This window comes from Oryx dammah, unplaced genomic scaffold (assembly GCF_014754425.2).
Source record: "Oryx dammah isolate SB20612 unplaced genomic scaffold, SCBI_Odam_1.1 HiC_scaffold_17, whole genome shotgun sequence".
Taxonomy (NCBI): Eukaryota; Metazoa; Chordata; class Mammalia; order Artiodactyla; family Bovidae; genus Oryx; species Oryx dammah.
The window spans coordinates 51,139,731-51,159,589 of NW_024070201.1; the positions used below are offsets into that span (position 1 = coordinate 51,139,731).

At 40.1% G+C, this 19,859-nt stretch overlaps 1 protein-coding gene and 1 long non-coding RNA gene across 7 annotated transcripts in view; both read left to right on the forward strand.

Annotated features, from left to right (window-relative positions):
- PAAF1 (proteasomal ATPase associated factor 1) overlaps window positions 1-12,040 on the forward strand; it is a 41,486-nt gene extending 29,446 nt beyond the window's left edge. For 4 of the 6 annotated variants that reach the window (XM_040258851.1, XM_040258852.1, XM_040258850.1 and 1 more), the window contains 5 exons: window positions 313-404; window positions 1,761-1,876; window positions 3,415-3,497; window positions 8,414-8,496; window positions 10,553-12,040. In XM_040258851.1, coding sequence (XP_040114785.1) covers window positions 313-404; window positions 1,761-1,876; window positions 3,415-3,497; window positions 8,414-8,496; window positions 10,553-10,630 — 452 coding nt within the window. In that variant the 3' untranslated portion in view covers window positions 10,631-12,040. Of the gene's footprint in view, window positions 1-312; window positions 1,877-3,414; window positions 3,498-8,413; window positions 8,500-10,552 lie in introns of those variants that run through there. The other 2 variants (XR_005724203.1, XM_040258853.1) reach the window with 2 other exon arrangements.
- A 488-nt stretch (window positions 12,041-12,528) lies between these two features.
- Window positions 12,529-14,120, forward strand: LOC120876801. Its single transcript, XR_005724209.1, has 2 exons — window positions 12,529-12,876; window positions 13,046-14,120. It is a non-coding gene; the product is annotated as an uncharacterized LOC120876801 (long non-coding RNA).
- The last annotated feature ends 5,739 nt before the right edge of the window (window positions 14,121-19,859 follow it).

Here is a 19,859-nt window from a genome sequence, read left to right on the forward strand (position 1 = left end):
AAGTATGGTATCTTTCCATATTACAAAGGACTTGATAATCATAATATTTTAAAATTGGGTTTATTGAGGTATATTTTACATATAGTAAAAGTCACTTTTTTTAAATCACACCGTTCTGTGAGTTTTGACAAATATGAACAGTCATATAAACAATACCAATGTCAAGATATAGAACATAATAAATGTTTTTTAAAACTATTAAGTGAGTGACTAGCAGAGTAATTCATTAAACAGCTGTCAATAGCTATGCTTTCTGAGTACTGCCAGCTAATCATCCTAGTCCATTATTGACATAGCTCATCTGTCATGCAGGTGAACGAGAGGTTGGAACAGAGTCGAAAATGCTGCTGTTGGCCCGAGAAGATAAGAAACTTCAGTGCTTGGGACTACAGAGCAGGCAGCCGGCAAGTGGTTCCTCTAAGACCTTTGAACACTGGGGCAACCTGGGTCACACTGATTCTTGGAAAGCTGTTTTGAAAACATTTCTAATTTCTCTGTATGTTCACCTTTTGTGGAAGCTGCATGTGTGAAAGGCAGTACAGTATAGTAATTGAGAGCATGTGGTATGGAATAAGGGCAACATTTAAATCCTAGCTCTTCCTAATGGCTATGACATTGGACTCATTACTTAACCTCTATGAGCCTGTTTCCTCATCACTAAACTTGTCATAGTAGGACTTACATGTGGGGTTATGTGATAATATTAAATGACCCACTGCTTTGTGACCTTTAGTAAGTCACTTTCCCACTGGCCCTTAGTGTGCTACATGTAAAATGATGAGGTTCTATTGATTTTCTTCCTCCTCTAAGGTAATGTGGAGATTTTTTGAGTAAAGGTCTTATGCATTCAGGGCTCTCAATTAATTAGACCAGAATGTCTCTTATAGAAGAATGGGGTTTTCTTCCTTCATTTCCTGGGATTTTGCCAAGCAGGCTATGCTCTTAATTAAACTTGGAGTTCCTTGAGATTAGATTGATTAAATTTCTTTCCAGTTGCTGTCATCATCACCCAGACAACATTAATGATTTGGTTTGGCCATAGACTTTGTATTTTCATTTTTTCTCATTACTTCATTGTGCTGGTGATGTTTCCATTTTCAAAGTTTATTCTGGGAGCATCACTATTTTTGCTCATACTGCCTTTGCACTCTAAATTTCCATGCTGGCTTTCATTTCCAAAGGGAAGTCAGAGGGTTTTGTTTGTTTTGTTTCTTTCTTTCTTTTTTTTTTGAACATTCAAACTTTACTCTTTGAACTAATAGTAAGAAATAAAAATATAATCGTTTTTTATTTTCTTAAGTACATGGGTAAATTGTGATTTCTTACATTGCCACATTAAGTGTGTTTCTTTACTTTCAAAAGATTGTCACCAGTGTCTTGAAGCAAAACTTAAATGTGTGAATTGCAAGTGTTTAGCAAATGGAAGGTTGTGCTGAAAACGGAAAAGAATGCTTTTTGGTGTTGAGGATCCCATGAGTCAATGTGTTGAGGGGAAATAGTGTGAAAACTGCTGCCTTAGACTATGATATTATGATATTATGTAACCTGCTTAAGTCCTCAGCCAGCCTCAGGTTCCTGAAATCCTGGGAGTGCTTCCCCCTCAGTTGTTGATGAATACTTAGTTTAGATCAGGAGTTCTTAAAAGGAGAAGAAAGAAATTCTATACTAAAAATAGTGAAATTCTTCTTTTCTTGGTGCTTGTTTATTCCTGGAAACAAATGACTCTTTAAACAGCATCTTTGTCTCCTACTTGTTCCCAGCTATTCCTCTTTATTGGCTCAGATGCCTTCAACTGCTGCACTTTTCTCTCTGGCTTCTTGCTATTGGCTGGGACGCAGGATGGAAACATTTATCAGCTGGATGTAAGGAGTCCAAGGTGAGTCACCATTCATTTGCATGATGCAGGTCTTCTGCAGAGTGGAAATTTTTATTGGCTTTCACAGTGATTTAATCTGGCATATAGTTGGCTGTTGAATCAAGGGTATATTTTTCCGTTTATAAAGGCTTTCCAGTGTGAATTGTCTGATTGTTCTTATTATTCCTGGAATCACATTGAAAGGTAATTTGATTCATACTGTCATGATTCCTTTGTAAATTAAGCTTAAATAATGAACTAACATCTCACAGTAATTATATAAAACCTTTAATTTTAAGGACCTTAATAATTTTCTTCATGGTATTACATCTGGGTTGGGCTGAGATTGATCATTTATAGTTCAAGAAAGCCAGCTTTGATTCTTTATTTGGCTATGATCATAACCTATCTTATATAGGCTTTATCCTGGTCTTGAAGATAGCCAAAAAGAATCCATAACCTGTTTGTCCCAGGACTTAACATTTTCTACTGTCACTTTCTGCTTCCTTCCTTTGTTCAACTGATACTTATTGAATGGCTCCTGTAGGCATTAGGCTTTGTTTAGGGCACCAAACAACAGAAATAAAAGATGAAGACTCTGCCTTTGAGGCATTTGGAGTCTAATAATAAAGATGGACAAGTAAAAGACTGTTAAGACACAGTGTGATCAGTGATCTCAAGAATTTGAGGAAGCACCGAGAGAGAGAGAACAGAAAGTGAGACTGCTCTGAGGAAATGCAGCTTTAATCGATCTTGTCTAGCAGAAAGTTACCAAGTAAAGAAAAGAAGGACCTGCCTTAGGTAGAATAGCATATAGACAAGCATGAAGGCATGGGAAAGTATGGCACTGTAAGGTATCTCTGAGTAGTTTGACAGGACAAGTATATACCCTGCCAGTGGAGCAGTGATGAGAAGTGATGCCAGACAGGAAAACTGGAATTTGCTTAGAAAGGACTTATATACCATCCCAAGGAATTTGGACTTTATTCCAAGAGCAGTGAAAAAATTTCAGTTAAAGAGTGACTAGTGTATACCTTTTCTTCCATAATTTAAGTTACTTTATTTTTGTACTTGTTTTTGCTTCCACAGAGATAGGGAATCTGATCACTGTTATAAAATCTAATAATTATAAAAATTATAAAATCATCAATTATAAAAATTGATTCTCATCTTTCTGTTTGATTTTACAGAGTCCTAACAATTTTAATATATCACAGCTGACTTAATTCTGTCTATAAAGAGATTAACATATTGTTAACATTGTTATCTTAAACCCTTGTCAGACTTCCCCTAAAAATTGGAAATATCAGTGGTTACTTAGTTTATTCAGCTCATTAAGATATTTAGAGACATGTTTAGATTCCCTCCAAGGTGGTTTTGAATAGACTACTTTGATTTACCATCTAAGGATCTTGCCAGGAAAGAAACCATATGAATGTTTAATCTCTGTCCACATTTGTCCAGTGTGCTATTATGCAGTTAGTACTGTAGGTTGAATATAGTCAAGTATTGCTATTTAAGGGAAAGAGTAAAATGGCTCCATTTATTCTGTATCCTAGGACTCCAGTACAAGTCATCCACAGATCAGGAGCACCAGTTATGTCTCTGCTGAGTTTCAGAGACGGATTCATTGCTAGCCAAGGTGGGTCCAGGGGCCAATTGAGGGAGGTGGTTCTATATCATTCAGTGAAACATAGGTTTAATTCCTGGTTTGTGGCAGGGCTAGGGGCATCATCCTCCATGATTCTTTCGCATATTGTGCTTTTTCACATAACGTTTAACACCCTAATTGTAATTATCTGTGCCCCTTCCAACCTAAGCTCCTTGAGTGGCTGTACCTTACCACGTTACCCCCAGCATTTTAGTTCAGTGTCCACCATGTAACTGGTGCTCAATAAACATTGTCAGAATAAATATACTGGCTCTTATTACAAATTATTGAGAATTCAGTTAACAAATCAGTTACAGTCTCTGCTCTAAAGGAGCTCATAGTAAGGCAGACAGACGTGGACATGTGCTTGAATACAGTTTGATAAGTACTGCAGCAGAATACTGTATGGGAATGTGGGGAACAGCTAACTTGAGTGGTAGGAGTACTGCAGGCATGTCTTTGTGGACTTGCTGGCTTGTTTTAGTCACTAAGTCGTGTCTGACTCTTTGTGACTCCATGTACTGTAGCCCGCCAGGCTCCTCTGTCCATGGGATTTCCCAGGCAAGAACACTGGAATGAGTTGCCATTTCCTTCCCCAGGGGATCTTCCTCACTCAGGGACTGAACCACACCTCCTACATTGGCAAGCAGCTTCTTTACCACTGAGTGACCTGGGAAGCTCCTTCATGGACTAAGCGACATGTAATCCAGTGACTATTTTACCAACTGGAGATGTAAAAATGCACATTGATGGCTAAAGCTGTAGTGTGTTCAAAGTCATAGATGAGTGAAAGGGAGCAGAAAGAAGGGATCTGTCCTTTATTAGGTGCTTACCTACCATGCAGTAGGTACTGTGTTTGATGCTTTACAAAGACAGTCTGGGTAAAGTGAGTGAGTACCTTGGTGTAAGCAGTACAAAATATTTGGAATGGAGTTTGGGAGTGGGGCTGGGAGAAATGCATGGAAGAAGGTGTCCATTAAGGGACACAATCCTCATAGGAATGATTTAGGTGAGGAGGACTGGCCTATAGGCCTGGAGGGACCATCTTACCTTAATACTTCAGTGTATCAGTTAGGATGTTTTTGGCTGTTAGTAGCAGAAGACTCAACTGAAAATGGCTTCAATAACTCAGCAAATGTAGTACTTCGTTTACAAGACATCCAGATTTATGGTGGTGGCTCCAGATTATATTAATTTAGTGATTTGAAAACTAAGAAAAATTGACAGCTAATTCAGTGTGGTATCCTGGATTGTATCCAGGATGTTTAAAGACTGGTAAAATCCAAAAAAGTATTAAGTTAAAAAAAATAAAGCTTTAAGAAGAAGAGAAGAAATAAAATCAAGAATGCAGCTTTTCTCTGTTTTTTTGGCACTCTCCTCCTTAGCATACTGGCTTTTGTCCTCAGGCTTATTCCCTCAAGGTTACAGTGCAGGATAGCTGCAGCAAATCTTATCTTCACATAACATGCATATTGTTATCCTTTTTAAAAATGAGAAACATTTCCTCAGGAGCAACCCAGCAGATTTACTAATCTCCTACGTCATTGATCAGAATTATGTAATATATGCCGTGCCCAGAAGACCTAAATAGACATTTCTCCAAAGAAGATATACAGATGGCCCACAGGCACATGAAAAGATGCTCAGCAATGCCAGTATTAGAGAAATGCAAATCAAACCCACAATGAAGTATCATTTCACACCAGTCAGAAAGTCTACAAAGAATAAATGCTGGAGAGAGTGTTTAGAAAACGGAATCCTCCTACACTGTTAGTGGGAATCTAAATTGGTACAGCCACCATGGAAAACAGTATGATGGTTCCTTAAAAAAACTGAAAATAGAGTTGCCATATGATCCAGCAATCCTACTCACTCCTAGGCATATATATAGAAAAGACAAAAAAGTCTAAGGCACTCTAGTGCCCCCATGTTCATAACAGCAATATTTGTAATAGCCAAGATGTAAAAACAACCCAAGTATCCATCAGCAGGTGACTTGCTTAAGAAGATGTGGTGTTGGACGTCTTCGGTGACCCAGTGGATAGGAAAACACAGGTTTGATCTCTGATCTGGGAAGATTCCACATGCTCCAGAGCAGCTAAGCCCGTGTGCCCCAGCTTCTGAGCCTGTGCTCTTGAGCCCATGTGCCACAACTACTGAGCCTGCATGCTGCAAATACTGAAGCCCCTATGCCTAGAACTTGTGCTCCATGACAAGAAAAACCTCCGCAATGAGAAGCCTGAGCACTGCAATGAAGAGTAGCGCCCACTCACTGCAGTTCAAGAAAGCCTGCATGCAGCAATGAAGACCTATTGAATAGGTCTTCATTTATTTATTTGTTAATTTATGTTTATATGAAAATGGCAGTTGTGTATGGTTTAATCATCCTATGATCTTTGGTGGACCAGTTCACTTTTCTAAGTCTCTACTTAGAGATAGGTACTCGACATAAAGTAGATATTCTGTAAGTGATAGTTTCTTCTTACTCTTATAACTAACCCTTGCCCTTGTGAAGTGAAAGTTGCTCAGTTGTGTCTGACTCTTTGCCACCCCATGGAATTCTTTAGGCTAGAATACTGGAGTGGGTAACCATTCCCTTCTACAGGAGATCTTCCTAACCCAGGGATGGAATTCAGATCTCCTGCATTACAGGCAGATTCTTTACCAACTGAGCTATCAGGGAAAGCCCTGCTCATAACCCTTGCCCTGAGCCCTCCTAAAAAAGTGTTTCTGACCATCATGATCCAGTGGCGGAGCACACAGTCACCAAAGTTAGAATTATGGTGTAGGGAAAAATATGTATGTGGAAGTGTCAGAGCAATAGTAAGTGTTATAAGAGGTCGATGGGACAAAGGGTTTACTATATGGGGTGGTTAGAGATGGCTTCCTAGACAGAATGGGAATGAAGCTTGGGCTTATCAAGTAGGCTTGTGTGTGAAAACTTGAATGCAGAGGAAGAGCTATAGTAATTGTACTTTCTTACCTCCCTGTACCTCTAAAATATAAGGATTCTTTTTTGGAAAAGGTTATTTTTAATAATGAGAATACAGGAAAGAAGAAGATCCTCTGTATACTGCTGGGTACAGTCAGTTCATTTCAGTTCAGTCGCTCAGTCGTGTCCGACTCTTTGTAACCCCATGAACCACAGCACACCAGGTTTCCCTGTCCATCACCAACTCCCGGAGTCCACCCAGACCCATGTCCATCAAGTCGATGATGCCATCCAACCATCTCATCCTCTGTCATCCCCCTCTCCTGCCCTCAGTCTTTCCCAGCATCAGGGTCTTTTCCAAGGAGTCAGCTCTCCACATCAGGTGGCCAAAGTATTGGAGTTTCAGCTTCAACATCAGTCCTTCCAATGAATATCCAGGACTGATCTCCGTTAGGATGGACTGTTTGGATCTCCTTGCAGTCCAAGGGACTCTCAAGAGTCTTCTCCAACACCACAGTTCAAAAGCATCAATTCTTTGGCGCTCAACTTTCTTTATAGTCCAACTCTCACATCCATACATGACCACTGGAAAAACCACTACTAGACAGACCTTTGTTGGCAAAGTAATGTCTCTGCTTTTTAATATGCTGTCTAGGTTGGTCCTAACTTTCCTTCCACGGAGTAAGCGTCTTTTAATTTTGTGGCTGCAGTCACCATCTGCAGTGATTTTGGAGCCCAGAAAAATACAGTCAGCCACTGTTTCCCCATTATTTGCCATGAAGTGATGGGACCGGGTGCCATGATCTTCATTTTCTAAATGTTGACCTTTAAGCCAACTTTTTCACTCTCCTCTTTCACTTTCATCAAGAGGCTCTTTAGTTCTTCTTCACTTTCTGCCATAAGGGTGGTGTCATCTACATATCTGAGGTTATTGTTATTTCTCCCAGCAATCTTGATTCAGGCTTATGCTTCCTCCAGCCCAATGTTTTTCATGATGTACTCTGCATATAAGTTAAATAAGCAGGGTGACAATATACAGCCTTGATGTACTCCTTTTCCTATTTGGAACCAGTCTGTTGTTCCATGTCCAGTTCTAACTGTTGCTTCCTGACCTGCGTATATGTTTCTCAAGAGGCAGGTCAGGTGGTCTGGTATTCCATGTCTTTCAGAATTTCCCAGTATAGATTGATTAACAGATAAAATTGATTAACATATATAATTTTGGAAAGTGGTTTTTCAAATTTTAAATGTTTGAAATGGTTAATTAATATCTTTTGATTCTTCTCCAGAGTTCTATACAAAGTCATAATATTAATATAGAAAAAACTTTATGCATAAAGATATTCTTCTATGTAATGTGCTCTCAACCATATAAAATAAAAATTTATACAGAAAAGATTAGAAAAATACATTAAACTGTGAATAGTATTTATCTTTGAGTGGTAGATATGAATAAGTTTTTAAACTTCTATTTTTTTATTTTTCTTTTTAATTTTTCTGGATACCATGCCATTCAGCATTCAGGATCTTAGTTCCCTGACCAGCGATTGAACCCACATCCCCTGCATTGGAAGGCAGATTCTTAACCACTGGACCACCAAGGAAGTCCCTGGGAGCATAGTTGTCTTAAAGAAAACATTTATATAGGGAAATTCCCTCTTAAAAATCATCGTCTAGGATAAGTTTGCAAATACTTGTATAAGTCTGTAGTTGCTTGCTCTGTGCTCTTGGCAGTTATTGCTAATCAAAGACAACTCTTCCCATTGAGCTTGCATTTGGCCTTCAAATCCTGTTGAGCCCAGCATTTTAGGGAGTCACTGTAGGACCTTATATCTGGCCCACCGTGAGTCCTGTCTGCCACTCTGGGTCTTAAGACAATTTTCTTTAGGCTAGTGATGTACAGAAATAAAATATTGAGGGTAACTTTGCATGCAACTTTCTCTTTAGTTATCTAAGTTTTCTTTCTGTCTTTTAGGTGATGGAAGCTGTTTCATTGTCCAGCAAGACTTAGACTATGTGATTGAGCTCACTGGGGCTGACTGTGATCCTGTGTACAAGGTACAGACCTGAGACAAAACCAGGCCTGGGTGATTTTCACCTGGGACGTAGGGCTTTGGAGGGAACTGAATCCAGAAACTTTGTGATTACTAGGGCTAATACTGTACTTAGGAGTGGGACAGAAAGAAATAATTGAGTCAGAGTGTCTTCATCATTTACTGGCTCTAGAAACTGAAAGGTCACTTTACTTCCTCAGTCTGTCAGTTTATCTGTAAAAAGTATAACAGTGAAATAATGCATATGAAAACTCTAATCTGTAAATATTACTTTTATTGTTGTTGTTATTATTTAAGTTCAAGACTGATTTGATTAGAGTGTGTTGTTGGAGAAGACTCTTGAGAGTCCCTTGAACTGCAAGGAGATCCAACCAGTCCATCCTAAAGGAAATCAGGCCTGAATATTCATTGGAAGGACTGATGTTGAAGCTGAAACTCCAATACTTTGGCTACCTGGTGCGAAGAGCTGACTCATTTGAAAAGACCCTGATGCTGGGAAAGATTGAGGGCAGGAGGAGAAGGGGATGACAGAGGATGAGATGGTTGGATGGCATCACCAACTCAATGGACATGAGTTTGAGTAAACTCCAGGAGTTGGTGATGGACAAGGAGGTCTGGTGTGCTGCAGTCTATGGGGTCACAAAGAGTTGGACATGACTGAGCTACTGAACTGAACTGAACTGAACTGAACTGAAGAAAAAGAAAAATGAAAGGGGAAATAATGTTTGTTGACCATTGTTCTAGCTGTTTTACATATCAGATTTAATAGTTATCATAGCTTGAGGTATAGATATTATTATTCCTATTATTTTCTTATATTTAAAAAAATTTATAATTTATGCACATGTATAAAATTTCAAACAGTGCATAACTGTGCAGACTTAAAAGTCTGCTTTAAGACTTTTGGTTCCACTGTTTGCTAAAGTAACTAGCATTAATAGTTTGTTGTGTATCTTTTAAGACTGATTTTGGAGAATTTGTACTTAGACCTTTGTTTATGTAGTTATGTAAATAATATAGTTTTATCTTTATACATAATTGGGATCATTGTTTTACGTATTGCTGTATGACTTGGGTTATTTTACTTAATATTTTAGAGCTCTTTCCAGACAAATGCTTATACTTCATTTTATAAAATTCCTGCATAGTGTTCTGTATTGTGAATTAACACATCATTTTCATTTTATAAATGAAGAAACGGGACCAAAGGGGTTGAGAAAGCTGCCCTAGGTCATGCAGCTACATATTGGCACACCTGTGATTAAAGCTAACTCCAGAATTCATGCTGTTTGCATTAAATTAATGGTTCTTAATCTCCTTTGTCTCGGACTGCTTTGAGACTTTGATGAAATCCTCAGGAAAAAGAGGCACATATTGAGAACTTCTTTGCATATAATTTTATGAGGTTCAGGGATACCCAGGCCTTCCTTTTTTTTCTTTCCTCCCCCGAAGGCTTCCAAGTATAATTCAATAACAGATGTAAGGGACCAACTTAATTTTAGCTGCACCCCCTCTTTATTCCTAAACTCTAAGCTCTGTCAAAGGCGATTTTAGGGTTTAATGTGACACCGCCCTCTTCTGGAGGAGGCAGTGTTGTTGTCAGTCCCTAAGTCTAGTCTGACTCTTTTTGACCCCGTTGACTGTAGAACCCATGGATTGTAGCATACCAGGCTCCCCTGTTCTCCACCATCTCCCGGAGTTTGCTCAAGTCCTTAGAATCGGTGATGCTATCTGACCATCTCATCCTCTCCCACCCACTTCTACCCAGGCTTTTCTGTGGGCCATATGCTCCCCTGTGCAGACCCCTCTGCTCTAATCCATGCACAGAACTAGTGCATTTTCTCTCCAATTGGCCACTTAGTTTCTCTGTTCTGTACCCATGAGCTCCCTTGATTCTGATCAGCTATTTTTAAAATATATAACATGGATGTAATTCTTGTCTTTGGAGTCAGTAAATCTTCTCAGACTCCCTTGTACTAGTAGGGGTCAATGACAAGACTCTTATTTTGAGGTGGAAGAATCCCAGGCTTCCTTTGAGCTGTGAACTCTTTGTGTTCCAGGTAGCCACATGGGAGAAGCAGATCTACACATGTTGTCGAGATGGTCTTGTGCGACGCTATCAGCTCTCAGACCTCTGACCCCGTCAGTCAATGAAAAAGATCGACTCTGATCAACAGTGAGCAGGAACATCATCAGGGACCATGGAAGGACCATGAGTGACCTTTGTTGTACTGGGTACCCTTTGGAAACAATAGAAAGTCAGCTGCTTTGGCCCATGTGGAGCTGTCATTCCATGACAAGACCCACTTTGAACTGAGTAAGCAGCTCACGTGCTCGCTGCATTTGTCCCAACTTCTCCCTTAAACTCAGCCCGGCAACATAGGGCAAGGAGATGGATGCTTATAGTGTGATTCCACACCGATAATGTTCACTGCTTACAAGGACTGGAGGACTAAAGCCTGTTCTCTGGAGGAAATAAAGAGAATATGGAGGAGTCTGAATTTGAGAAACTTTGTTAAATATTCTTGCTCTAGCAAAAAGTCAGTCACAGTGATGGGATTCCTTTCTCAGGCCCTCCTATCAGCCTGGCTATAGGGAAGGGCTACTTGACAGTAGCAGTAAGTATCCCATGTGTAACCTGGGAAAGATTCTTATACAGGAAGGGTAGTAACCACCATCCCAGTTTTCCTCAGATTAAGGGGTTTTCTGCTACATGGGACTTTCTGTCCTGGGCAAACTGATATGATTGGTCAGCCTTTATACAGGTGATGAAGTTGAATCATATCTTTGTAAAGGTGATAGCTGTATCAGATCACCCAGGAACTTGTTAGAAATTCTGGGAACTGCCTCCCCTTTTCAAACTTAAGTCAGAAATCCTATGAATGGGGCCCACAATCAATATTTTAACAATTTCCAGGTGATTCTAATTCCTGATAAAATATGAGAGACAAAAAGAGATGGTGAAGGGCAATTTAGTCATAGATGGAACTCGGTGCTCATGGATGAGGCTGAAGAGGCTGACAGGGTCCAAATAGTGAAGGGGCTTAAATGCCAGGTAAGGAGCTTGAGCTTCACTCGGTTGACGTTGGGGAGCCACAGAACACTTTTTTAAGCAAGGGTACAACATGGTCACTTCTTTTTTTCTCTAAACATAAAAATAAAAATGGAATCATAATTATATATATTCCATGGTTTATTTTCACTTAGTGTCTCTCAGTTCTTTCCATCTCAATACAGTTGGACTTTGCTCATTCTTTTTCATAAAAAGTGTAGATTTCCTTGGCAGTCCAGTGGTTAAGACTCTGCACTTCTGCTGCAAGGGGGCATGGGTTTGTTCCCTGGTTGGGGAAATGAGATCCTGGATACTGTGCCAGCGCAACCGAAAAAAGAAAAAAAAAGACTGCTAGTAAGACTCAAAGAGATCTAGTGGTTAGCCAAGGGTCATAGAGAGTAGGAACTTGAACATAGTTGAACTTTAAATCCTATATTTTCCTTCTGGTTGCTTTTGCCTAAACCAAATTGAAAATAAAATACTGTAATTCAATGAATATCTACTGGATATCTACTCTGTTCTAGTTACTGTATTTAGATACTTAATCCTCATAACACTGTTAAAAAGGAAATGGTATTATTCCTATTTAAAGGATAAAGAAACTGAGGCTCAAGAAATGAAGTACCAGAGCCTTGATTTGGACCTTTCTCAGTGTGTCTGCAAGGCCTGTGCTCCTTCCACTACACCGTGTGGTCACGAGACCTCAGGGACTAGAGCAGTTTCATTCACGGAATGATTTGTGATAGGGTCAGGTAGACTCAAGAGGCGGAGAAGGCAATGGCACCCCACTCCAGTACTCTTGCCTGGAAAATCCTATGAACGAAGGAGCCTGGTAGGCTGCAGTCCATGGGGTCGCTAAGAGTCGGATACGACTGAGCGCCTTCCCTTTCACTTTTCACTTTCATGCATTGGAGAAGGAAATGGCAACCCATTCCAGTGTTCTTGCCTGGAGAATCTCAGAGACGGGGAGCCTGGTGGGCTGCTGTTTGTGGGGTCGCACAGAGTTGGACACAACTGAAGTGACTTAGCAGTAGCAGACTCAAGAGGACATATTCCAGACCTCAGAAACATTGAAAGCTAGGAGGTCTGGGGGAACCTCTAATATGTCAGATTAACAAAACATGAGGAGGAATGCTGTTTGACTGAGTTCAAACAGCAAGTGTGCCTCTTGAGTTCCCATTCCAGGACTCATTCTTGTTTATTACCATCACATTCACGAACCCCTTTTCACAGGTCTCCAGAGTTGACATCCTGATTTTGATGGATGCGGTGACTCTCGACAGCTGTCCTGAAATCCAGACCCAAACAGCAGGAGCAAAGGCTAGCTTTCAGGTACCCCAGGCCTTATTTACTGTGAATGGAATCATCCCCAGTTTGCAGCAGAGTTTTTTTATTTTGGGTCAAGGAGTGCATTCTGGGTGAAAAAGTATTGACAGCCCCCATCTGGAACACTGCAGGCCCAGGGAAGCTCTCTGCTTAGACTTTGTTTCTTGGTTTTCAGGCGCCCCCTTGTGACTTCTTGTGAAAAGTCCCGCTGTTTATCAGACCTGAAAAACTGGCAGCGGCAGTGGCTGTTGAGCGTATACTGTGTGCCAGGCAGGCCTCACAGTAGCCTTGTAAAGTGAACAGATCTCTTTGTGGATATATTTTAAATTTACTTTTTATTTTGAAATAATTTCAAACTAGCAGATAAGCTATAAGAATAGTTCAAAGGATTCCAGTATATCCCCACACATACCTCCCAGTTGTTAACTTTTTATTATGTTTGTTTTATCACCCTCTCACTCCCTCTCTCTTTATATATATATATATTTTAAACAAGGTTATATATGCTGTATATATGTTTTTTCTGAATTACTTGTAGTATACAAATGTTACGTCCTGTCAGCTTTCAGTACATCAGTATGCATTTGCTGAAATCAGGGACACTCCTGTATAACCACAGTACATCTATCAAAACAAGGAAACCCCCATTAATCCTATACTACCATCCAGTTTGCTGACCCCATTCAAATTTTGCTGGTTTTCCCAACAGTGTCTTTTATAATCACTCTTTTCTTTGTGGTCCAGGGTCTAATCCAGGATCACACATTGCATTTATTTGGCTTCTGTCTGGAGTACTTCCTCAGTTTTCCCTTTTATAACCCTGATATTTTTGGAACATAGGCCACTATGGGTTTGTCTGATATTTCCTCATGATTAGATTCAGGTTATACATTTGGGCAGGAATATTCCCAAAGTAATTCTCCATCCTAAGAGCATGGTATTGGGAGCCAGGCAATGTTGATTTGTCTCTCTACTGGTGATGTTAACATTTTTTTTCCTTTGGAGATATAATTCACAAACCAAAAAATGCACCCTTTTAAATTACACAATTTGGTGGTTTTTAGTATATTTATTTACAAGGTAGTGCGGCCATCACCACCAGTTCCAGAACATTTCATCACCCCAGAAAGAAACCCCATATACTTCAACAGTCACTCGCCATGCTCCAGCCCTGGCAACCACTGATCAGTGGACTCTGTCTCTGTGGATGTGCCTATCCTGGATGTTTTAAATAAATGGAATATATGTGACCTTTTGTGTCTGGCTTCTTTCACTTAGCATAAACATTTCAAGGTTCATCAATGTTGTATTAATAGCATGCATCAGTACTTCATTCTTTTAACCCACTTGTGATGGTTAATTTTATGTGTTAACTTGACTGAGCCATGTTGCCCAGATATTTGGTCAAACATTCTGGATGTTTCTGTGTTTTGGGGGTGCTATTAAAATTTAAGTCAGTGAACTTTGAGTAAAGCAGATTGCTGTCCATAATATAAGGCTTCATCCAATCAGTTGAAGGCTCTAATAGAGAAAGACTGACTTCCACCAAGCAAGAAGGAATTCTGCCAGTGGATTGCCTGTGGATTTGAACTGCAACTCTTCCCTGGGTCTCCTACTGCACTGTAGACGTGTCTTGCAGGTTTTGGACTTTAACAGTTCAGTTCAGTCTCTCAGTCATGTCCGACTCGGCGACCCCATGAATCACAGCACGCCAGGCCTCCCTGTCCATCACCAACTCCCAGAAAACTCATACTCATGTCCATCGAGTCAGTGATGCCATCCAGCCATCTCATCCTCTGTCATCCCCTTCTCCTCCTGCCCCCCAATCCCTCCCAGCATCAGGGTCTTTTCAAATGAGTCAACTCTTCACACCAGGTGGCCAAAGTATTGGAGTTTCAGCTTCAGCATCAGTCCTTCCAATGAACACCCAGGACTGATCTCCTTTAGGATGGACTGGTTGGATCTCCTTGCAGTCCAAGGGACTCTCAAGAGTCTTCTCCAACACCACAGTTCAAAAGCATCAATTCTTCGGCACTCAGCTTTCTTCCCAGTCCAACTCTCACTCACATCCATACATGACCACTGGAAATGATTTGATGGGCCAAAATGACTAGATGGGCCTTGGTTAGCAAAGTAATGGCTCTGCTTTTTTAATATGCTGTCTAGGTTGGTCATAACTTTCCTTCCAAGGAGTAAGCATCTTTTAATTTCATGGCTGCAATCACCATCTGCAGTGATTTTGGAGCCCCCCAAAATTAGATTCTTTAAGCCTCCATAATTGCATGAGCCAATTCCTTAAAATAAATCTCTCTATATGCACACAAACATATCTTATTGGCTCTGTTTCTCTGGAGAACCCTGCTAAGTCACTTCAGTCGTGTCCGACTCTGTATGACCCCATAGACAGCAGCCCGCTAGGCTCCTCTGTCCCTGGGATTCTCCAGGCAAGAATATTGGAGTGGGTTGCCATTTCCTTCTCCAATGCATGAAAGTAAAAAGTGAAAGTGAAGTTGCTCAGTCATGTCTGACTCTTAGCGACCCCATGGACTTCAGCCTACCAGGCTCCTCCGTCCATGGGATTTTCCAGGCAAGAGTACTGGAGTGGGTTACCATTGCCTTCTCTGTGCTCGTCTCCCAGTGGTCCCTATCTCTGATCAAGGCACTGCAAGTCTAGAATGTCTGAACTCATTCTGACTCCTTTATCTTTTCTTACAGTGCACAGCCAATCAGTCAAGTATTGTGGATTGTAAGCCCTCCACCTCCTCCACTTGTACTTCCCATGTTCATCCTCACAGACAACAGTCAATGTCTACTCTTGCCTGCAAGCTTTAAAATTGCCTCCTAAAATTATCCTACCACTAGTTGCCCTAATACATATGGATATACTATAGTGTTTTAATCCACTCATCAGATGATAGACATTTGGGTTGTTTACATTTTTTAGCTATTATGAATAATGCTGCTGTGAACATATGTTTTTAGTTCTATCGAGTATATACTTAGCAGTGGAACTGCTTGGTCATATGGTAACTCGAGGTTTAATGTTTTGAGAAACTGCCAACTATTTTCCAAAGTGGCGGCATAATTTTACATTCCCACCAATGTAAGGGTTCTAATTTTTCCATGTCCTTGCCAACTCTTGTTTTTGTCCATCCTTTTTATTTTAGTCAGATAAAGTTAAGTCAATTAAAATAGTATTTATGAGATTTCTCCACAGCAAATTTAATAAGTATTTGAGGGAGAACTACTTTGAAACTATATAAATATCCTATTCCTCAACAATCTTGTAAAACTAAAACAATAATTTTAGCATTCTTTAATGATTTCTGTCTGAATCAGTTATTCCTATGATAATTGCCAAATGGTGATTTTCTAATTCCATTATTCTCTTTACATTTATAATCAGCATTCTACTGTAAGGAAGAACTTTCCCTTCTCTCTGATTTATTTATTCATTCTCTCATTCATTTGTCATAGATATATTATTATAAATAACTCATAGATTCATCTTTTATTCTATAGAGTATAATCCATTATAATTATACTGTAATTATAATGCATTATAATTATACTGTGATTTATTTTGATATTTAGATTGTCCCATTTGGGCCAGTGGGGGCTCCTCCAAGCTGTATCTTATGTCCTTTTATCATTTTTCCATCCTTCTTTGAGCTGTTGTACATTCTCTGGCCCCATAAGATAGTCAAGCCTCAAGTTATGATTTCCCCCTCCAGGCCTGGAATCAGCCATTTGTCTAAACAGCTCTGGTTTCTTTTAGTGGATAATTGTATTCAGAAATCAAGATCTGGGCAATAATATGCTCTTTACTCCTGGGGTATTATTGCTTCTAGGCCCTATCAGAAGATAGTACATCTATACATCTGTCTCTACACCCATCATTCTATATATATTAAAAATCATGAGTTCACACTGATGTCACCAATTCCAATCCAACTCCACCTTCTATATATATACCTCCTTTCTCCAAAAATGAGAAGCTTGGCTCTCATAATTCTCAGTATATTCACATATTTGCTCAATACCACTGTAAGTAACCAATTTTCCACCCACCCAGGTCATCTTCCCTTTCACCACAGCCCTTGCATAGCTGGTGTTCCTCTAGAGTCTCCTTCTTCCTCTCCATTCAGCCAGTCCCAGATAACGCAAAGCCTTCCCCCAACCCTCTGAGTTTAATAACATTTTTTTTTTCTGGTAATAAGAGTAAAACAGGGAATTCCCTGGCAGTCCAGTGGTTAGAATTTAGCGCTTTCACTGTGGGAGCCCAGGTTTGATCCCTGGTTGTGGAACTAAGATCCCACAAGCTGCATAACCAGAAAAAAAAAAAGTAAAACAAATGGCCAGTACCCAAGAAAAAATGTTCAATATTAGTAGTTAAATAAAAATGCAAATTAAATCCACGAGAAAGCTCAGAAATGCAAAAAATATAAAGAGTAATTCCACATTTTCATTTTACAAGCAGACAATGATGTATATTTGTATGTATGTTACTATAGCTAAGAAATAATTGTTTTAAGGTCATAAAACTAGTCGCTAACAGGATTTGGCTCTGACCCTGCTGCGTCAGTGCTAAGGGAGCATCTTCCATGTGATAACATGCTTTTGTATAGTTTTATTTAATGTTTTCACACCAACTCAGTGGTGGAAGTAATACTCCCATTTATTCAAGTAAAATTAAACTTGGGGCCACTAAGTAAACTTCCTTTAAGTCACACAGATGCCATGTGAGCTCAGCAACATCAAGATATGGTCACTCTGACCACTCAACTCACCCAACAGCTATCCTTTACTTCTTAGGTTTCTAGTTGATTTCCCTGTCCTTTGACCCAATTCCAAAAGTGTGTTTTGTCACTTCCAAAATATACCTAAAATAGATCTTTTGCCTCAAATGACATGAAAGTTCTATAATACTTTGAGGCAGGCCCTCCTCTGTAGGAGTGTGGCTTCAGAGGACCCAGGAGAGTTCTTTCAGTCATTAGTATCTGAAATGTCATCAGGGAATAATCAAGAATTTCCATCCACGATGAGAGATGAGTTTTAAAATGTAGCACCTCTCTTTCCCTGTATGACTGATATTAGTTCCTTTCTTAATAACACACTTCCCTTTGAGAGGAATAGGAGGCTAAGTATCTAGAGAAATTACTCCTGAGGAAGAAGGAGGAGAAGAGGAAGGGCTGGTAGTGAGGTGCTGACTCAGGGACAGACCCATGGAGCCATAGCAGTAGTCCAGATACAAACCATACATTTATGTAATTTCTGTACTTAACACAGCAGTCATACAGACTGGTGGGAAAACAACAGACTGTTGAATGAATGGTTCTGGAACAATGGGATATCAAAAAGAAAAAAACCTACATGGAACCATACATAGGAAAATAAGTTCTAAGTGGATTAAAGATTTAAAAGTCAAATGGACTTTTGGAAGAATATACAGGTGAAGATCTTTATGACCTTGTATAGGGAATATTTCTTAAACTAGACACAAAAAGTATAACCCAGAAGAAACAGATTGATAAATTTGACCCCATTTTTAAAAAAAACAGTAAAAAGACAAGCTCCAAGGTGGAAGGGGTTTGTATTTTATATTATCAACAAAGAAACATAAAGAGTAAAAAAATCAGTTTTCTAAAAAAGGACAGCCCAGAAAGACAATGGACAAAAGATGTAAATAGGCATTTCACAACAAAGAAAAAAAATTGGCAATAAAAATGACCTCCGCCAAGAAATGCAAATTAAAATCCACAGTGAGATGCTATTTCACACCTGTATCAGCAAACATTTAAAACTTTGACGCCAAGAATTGTGAGAATGTGGAGCAAAAAGGAGTGCGCATATACCACTACATTGCCATTGTGAATTAGAATCTCCACATCAGAAAACTGACATTATCTTGCAGAGTTGACACACGTGCCCAAATATTCAGGATCACAGTGAGTGCTAAACAGCCACTATGAAGATGTCATACACATGCACCAACATACCATTTGCATAGATTATACCATTTCTAGAAAGTTTAAAAATATGAAAAGGTAAATATGTTTGGGAAACATGCAGCAGTATGTGGAGATGGCTTGTGCCAACCTGAGAGAAACTGGTAAGTGCTATAATTCAGGGCGGTTTTTTTTTTTTTTCCCTTCTGGCAAGCCTGTTAAACATTTACCAGTACACCACCAGATACAAGGCATATTGGGTTGGCCAAAAAGTTCGTTCTAGTTTTTCTCTTCAGTGATTTGGAAAAACCTGAACAGACTTATTGGCCAACTCGATAATAATAGAGCCAGAGAATGATAAGTAGGGAGGGGAACACAGGGGCAACTGTCCTTCCATAACAAGTGCTCCAGTGCTACTCTCGTGCATGTGGACTATTTCATAAGAAAAATCCCTGGGTTGAAGCCAGGGTCCGTGGCGGGTGTGGTGGGGAGGGTCTGAGCAGAGGTGGCAGCACAGGTGAGTATGAGAGAGAGAATGGTTAGTTGGGCAATTGCTGGTGCTACAGGTGGGTGTGAGAGGTAAGAGCAAGTATGAGGGGGCCGATCACAGAGTGTGTGCCAGGATGAACAGCTTGGATTAACCGGGCAGTCAGTGGAGTGAGGTCTTGGCAGGGTAGAGGTAAGGTGGCAGGACAGGGAGGAAGTCGTGGTGGCCTTGCTGAGAGAAGAAAGCCAAAGCAAGGCCATGGCTAGGAGAAGGACAAGCAGAGCAGGAGCTCGAGAGGTGTCTAGGAGCTAAAATGGTCTGAGCTTGGTGGCTGGGTGTGGGTGACTGAGAGGAAAACGGCACTGCTGCCCTCAAGGAGGTGCAACAGAACTCCCCTCTCTTTACCGGTGGGTTATGTACCCTTCCTTCCAAAGAGTACAAGCCAGAAATGGGCAAACCCGAGAAACACTGCCTCAGCAGGTGATCAAGGAAGGTCAGCGTCTTCGGCGATAAGTCGTGATGGTACACACCTTTGACCTGACGGGATGAGGATA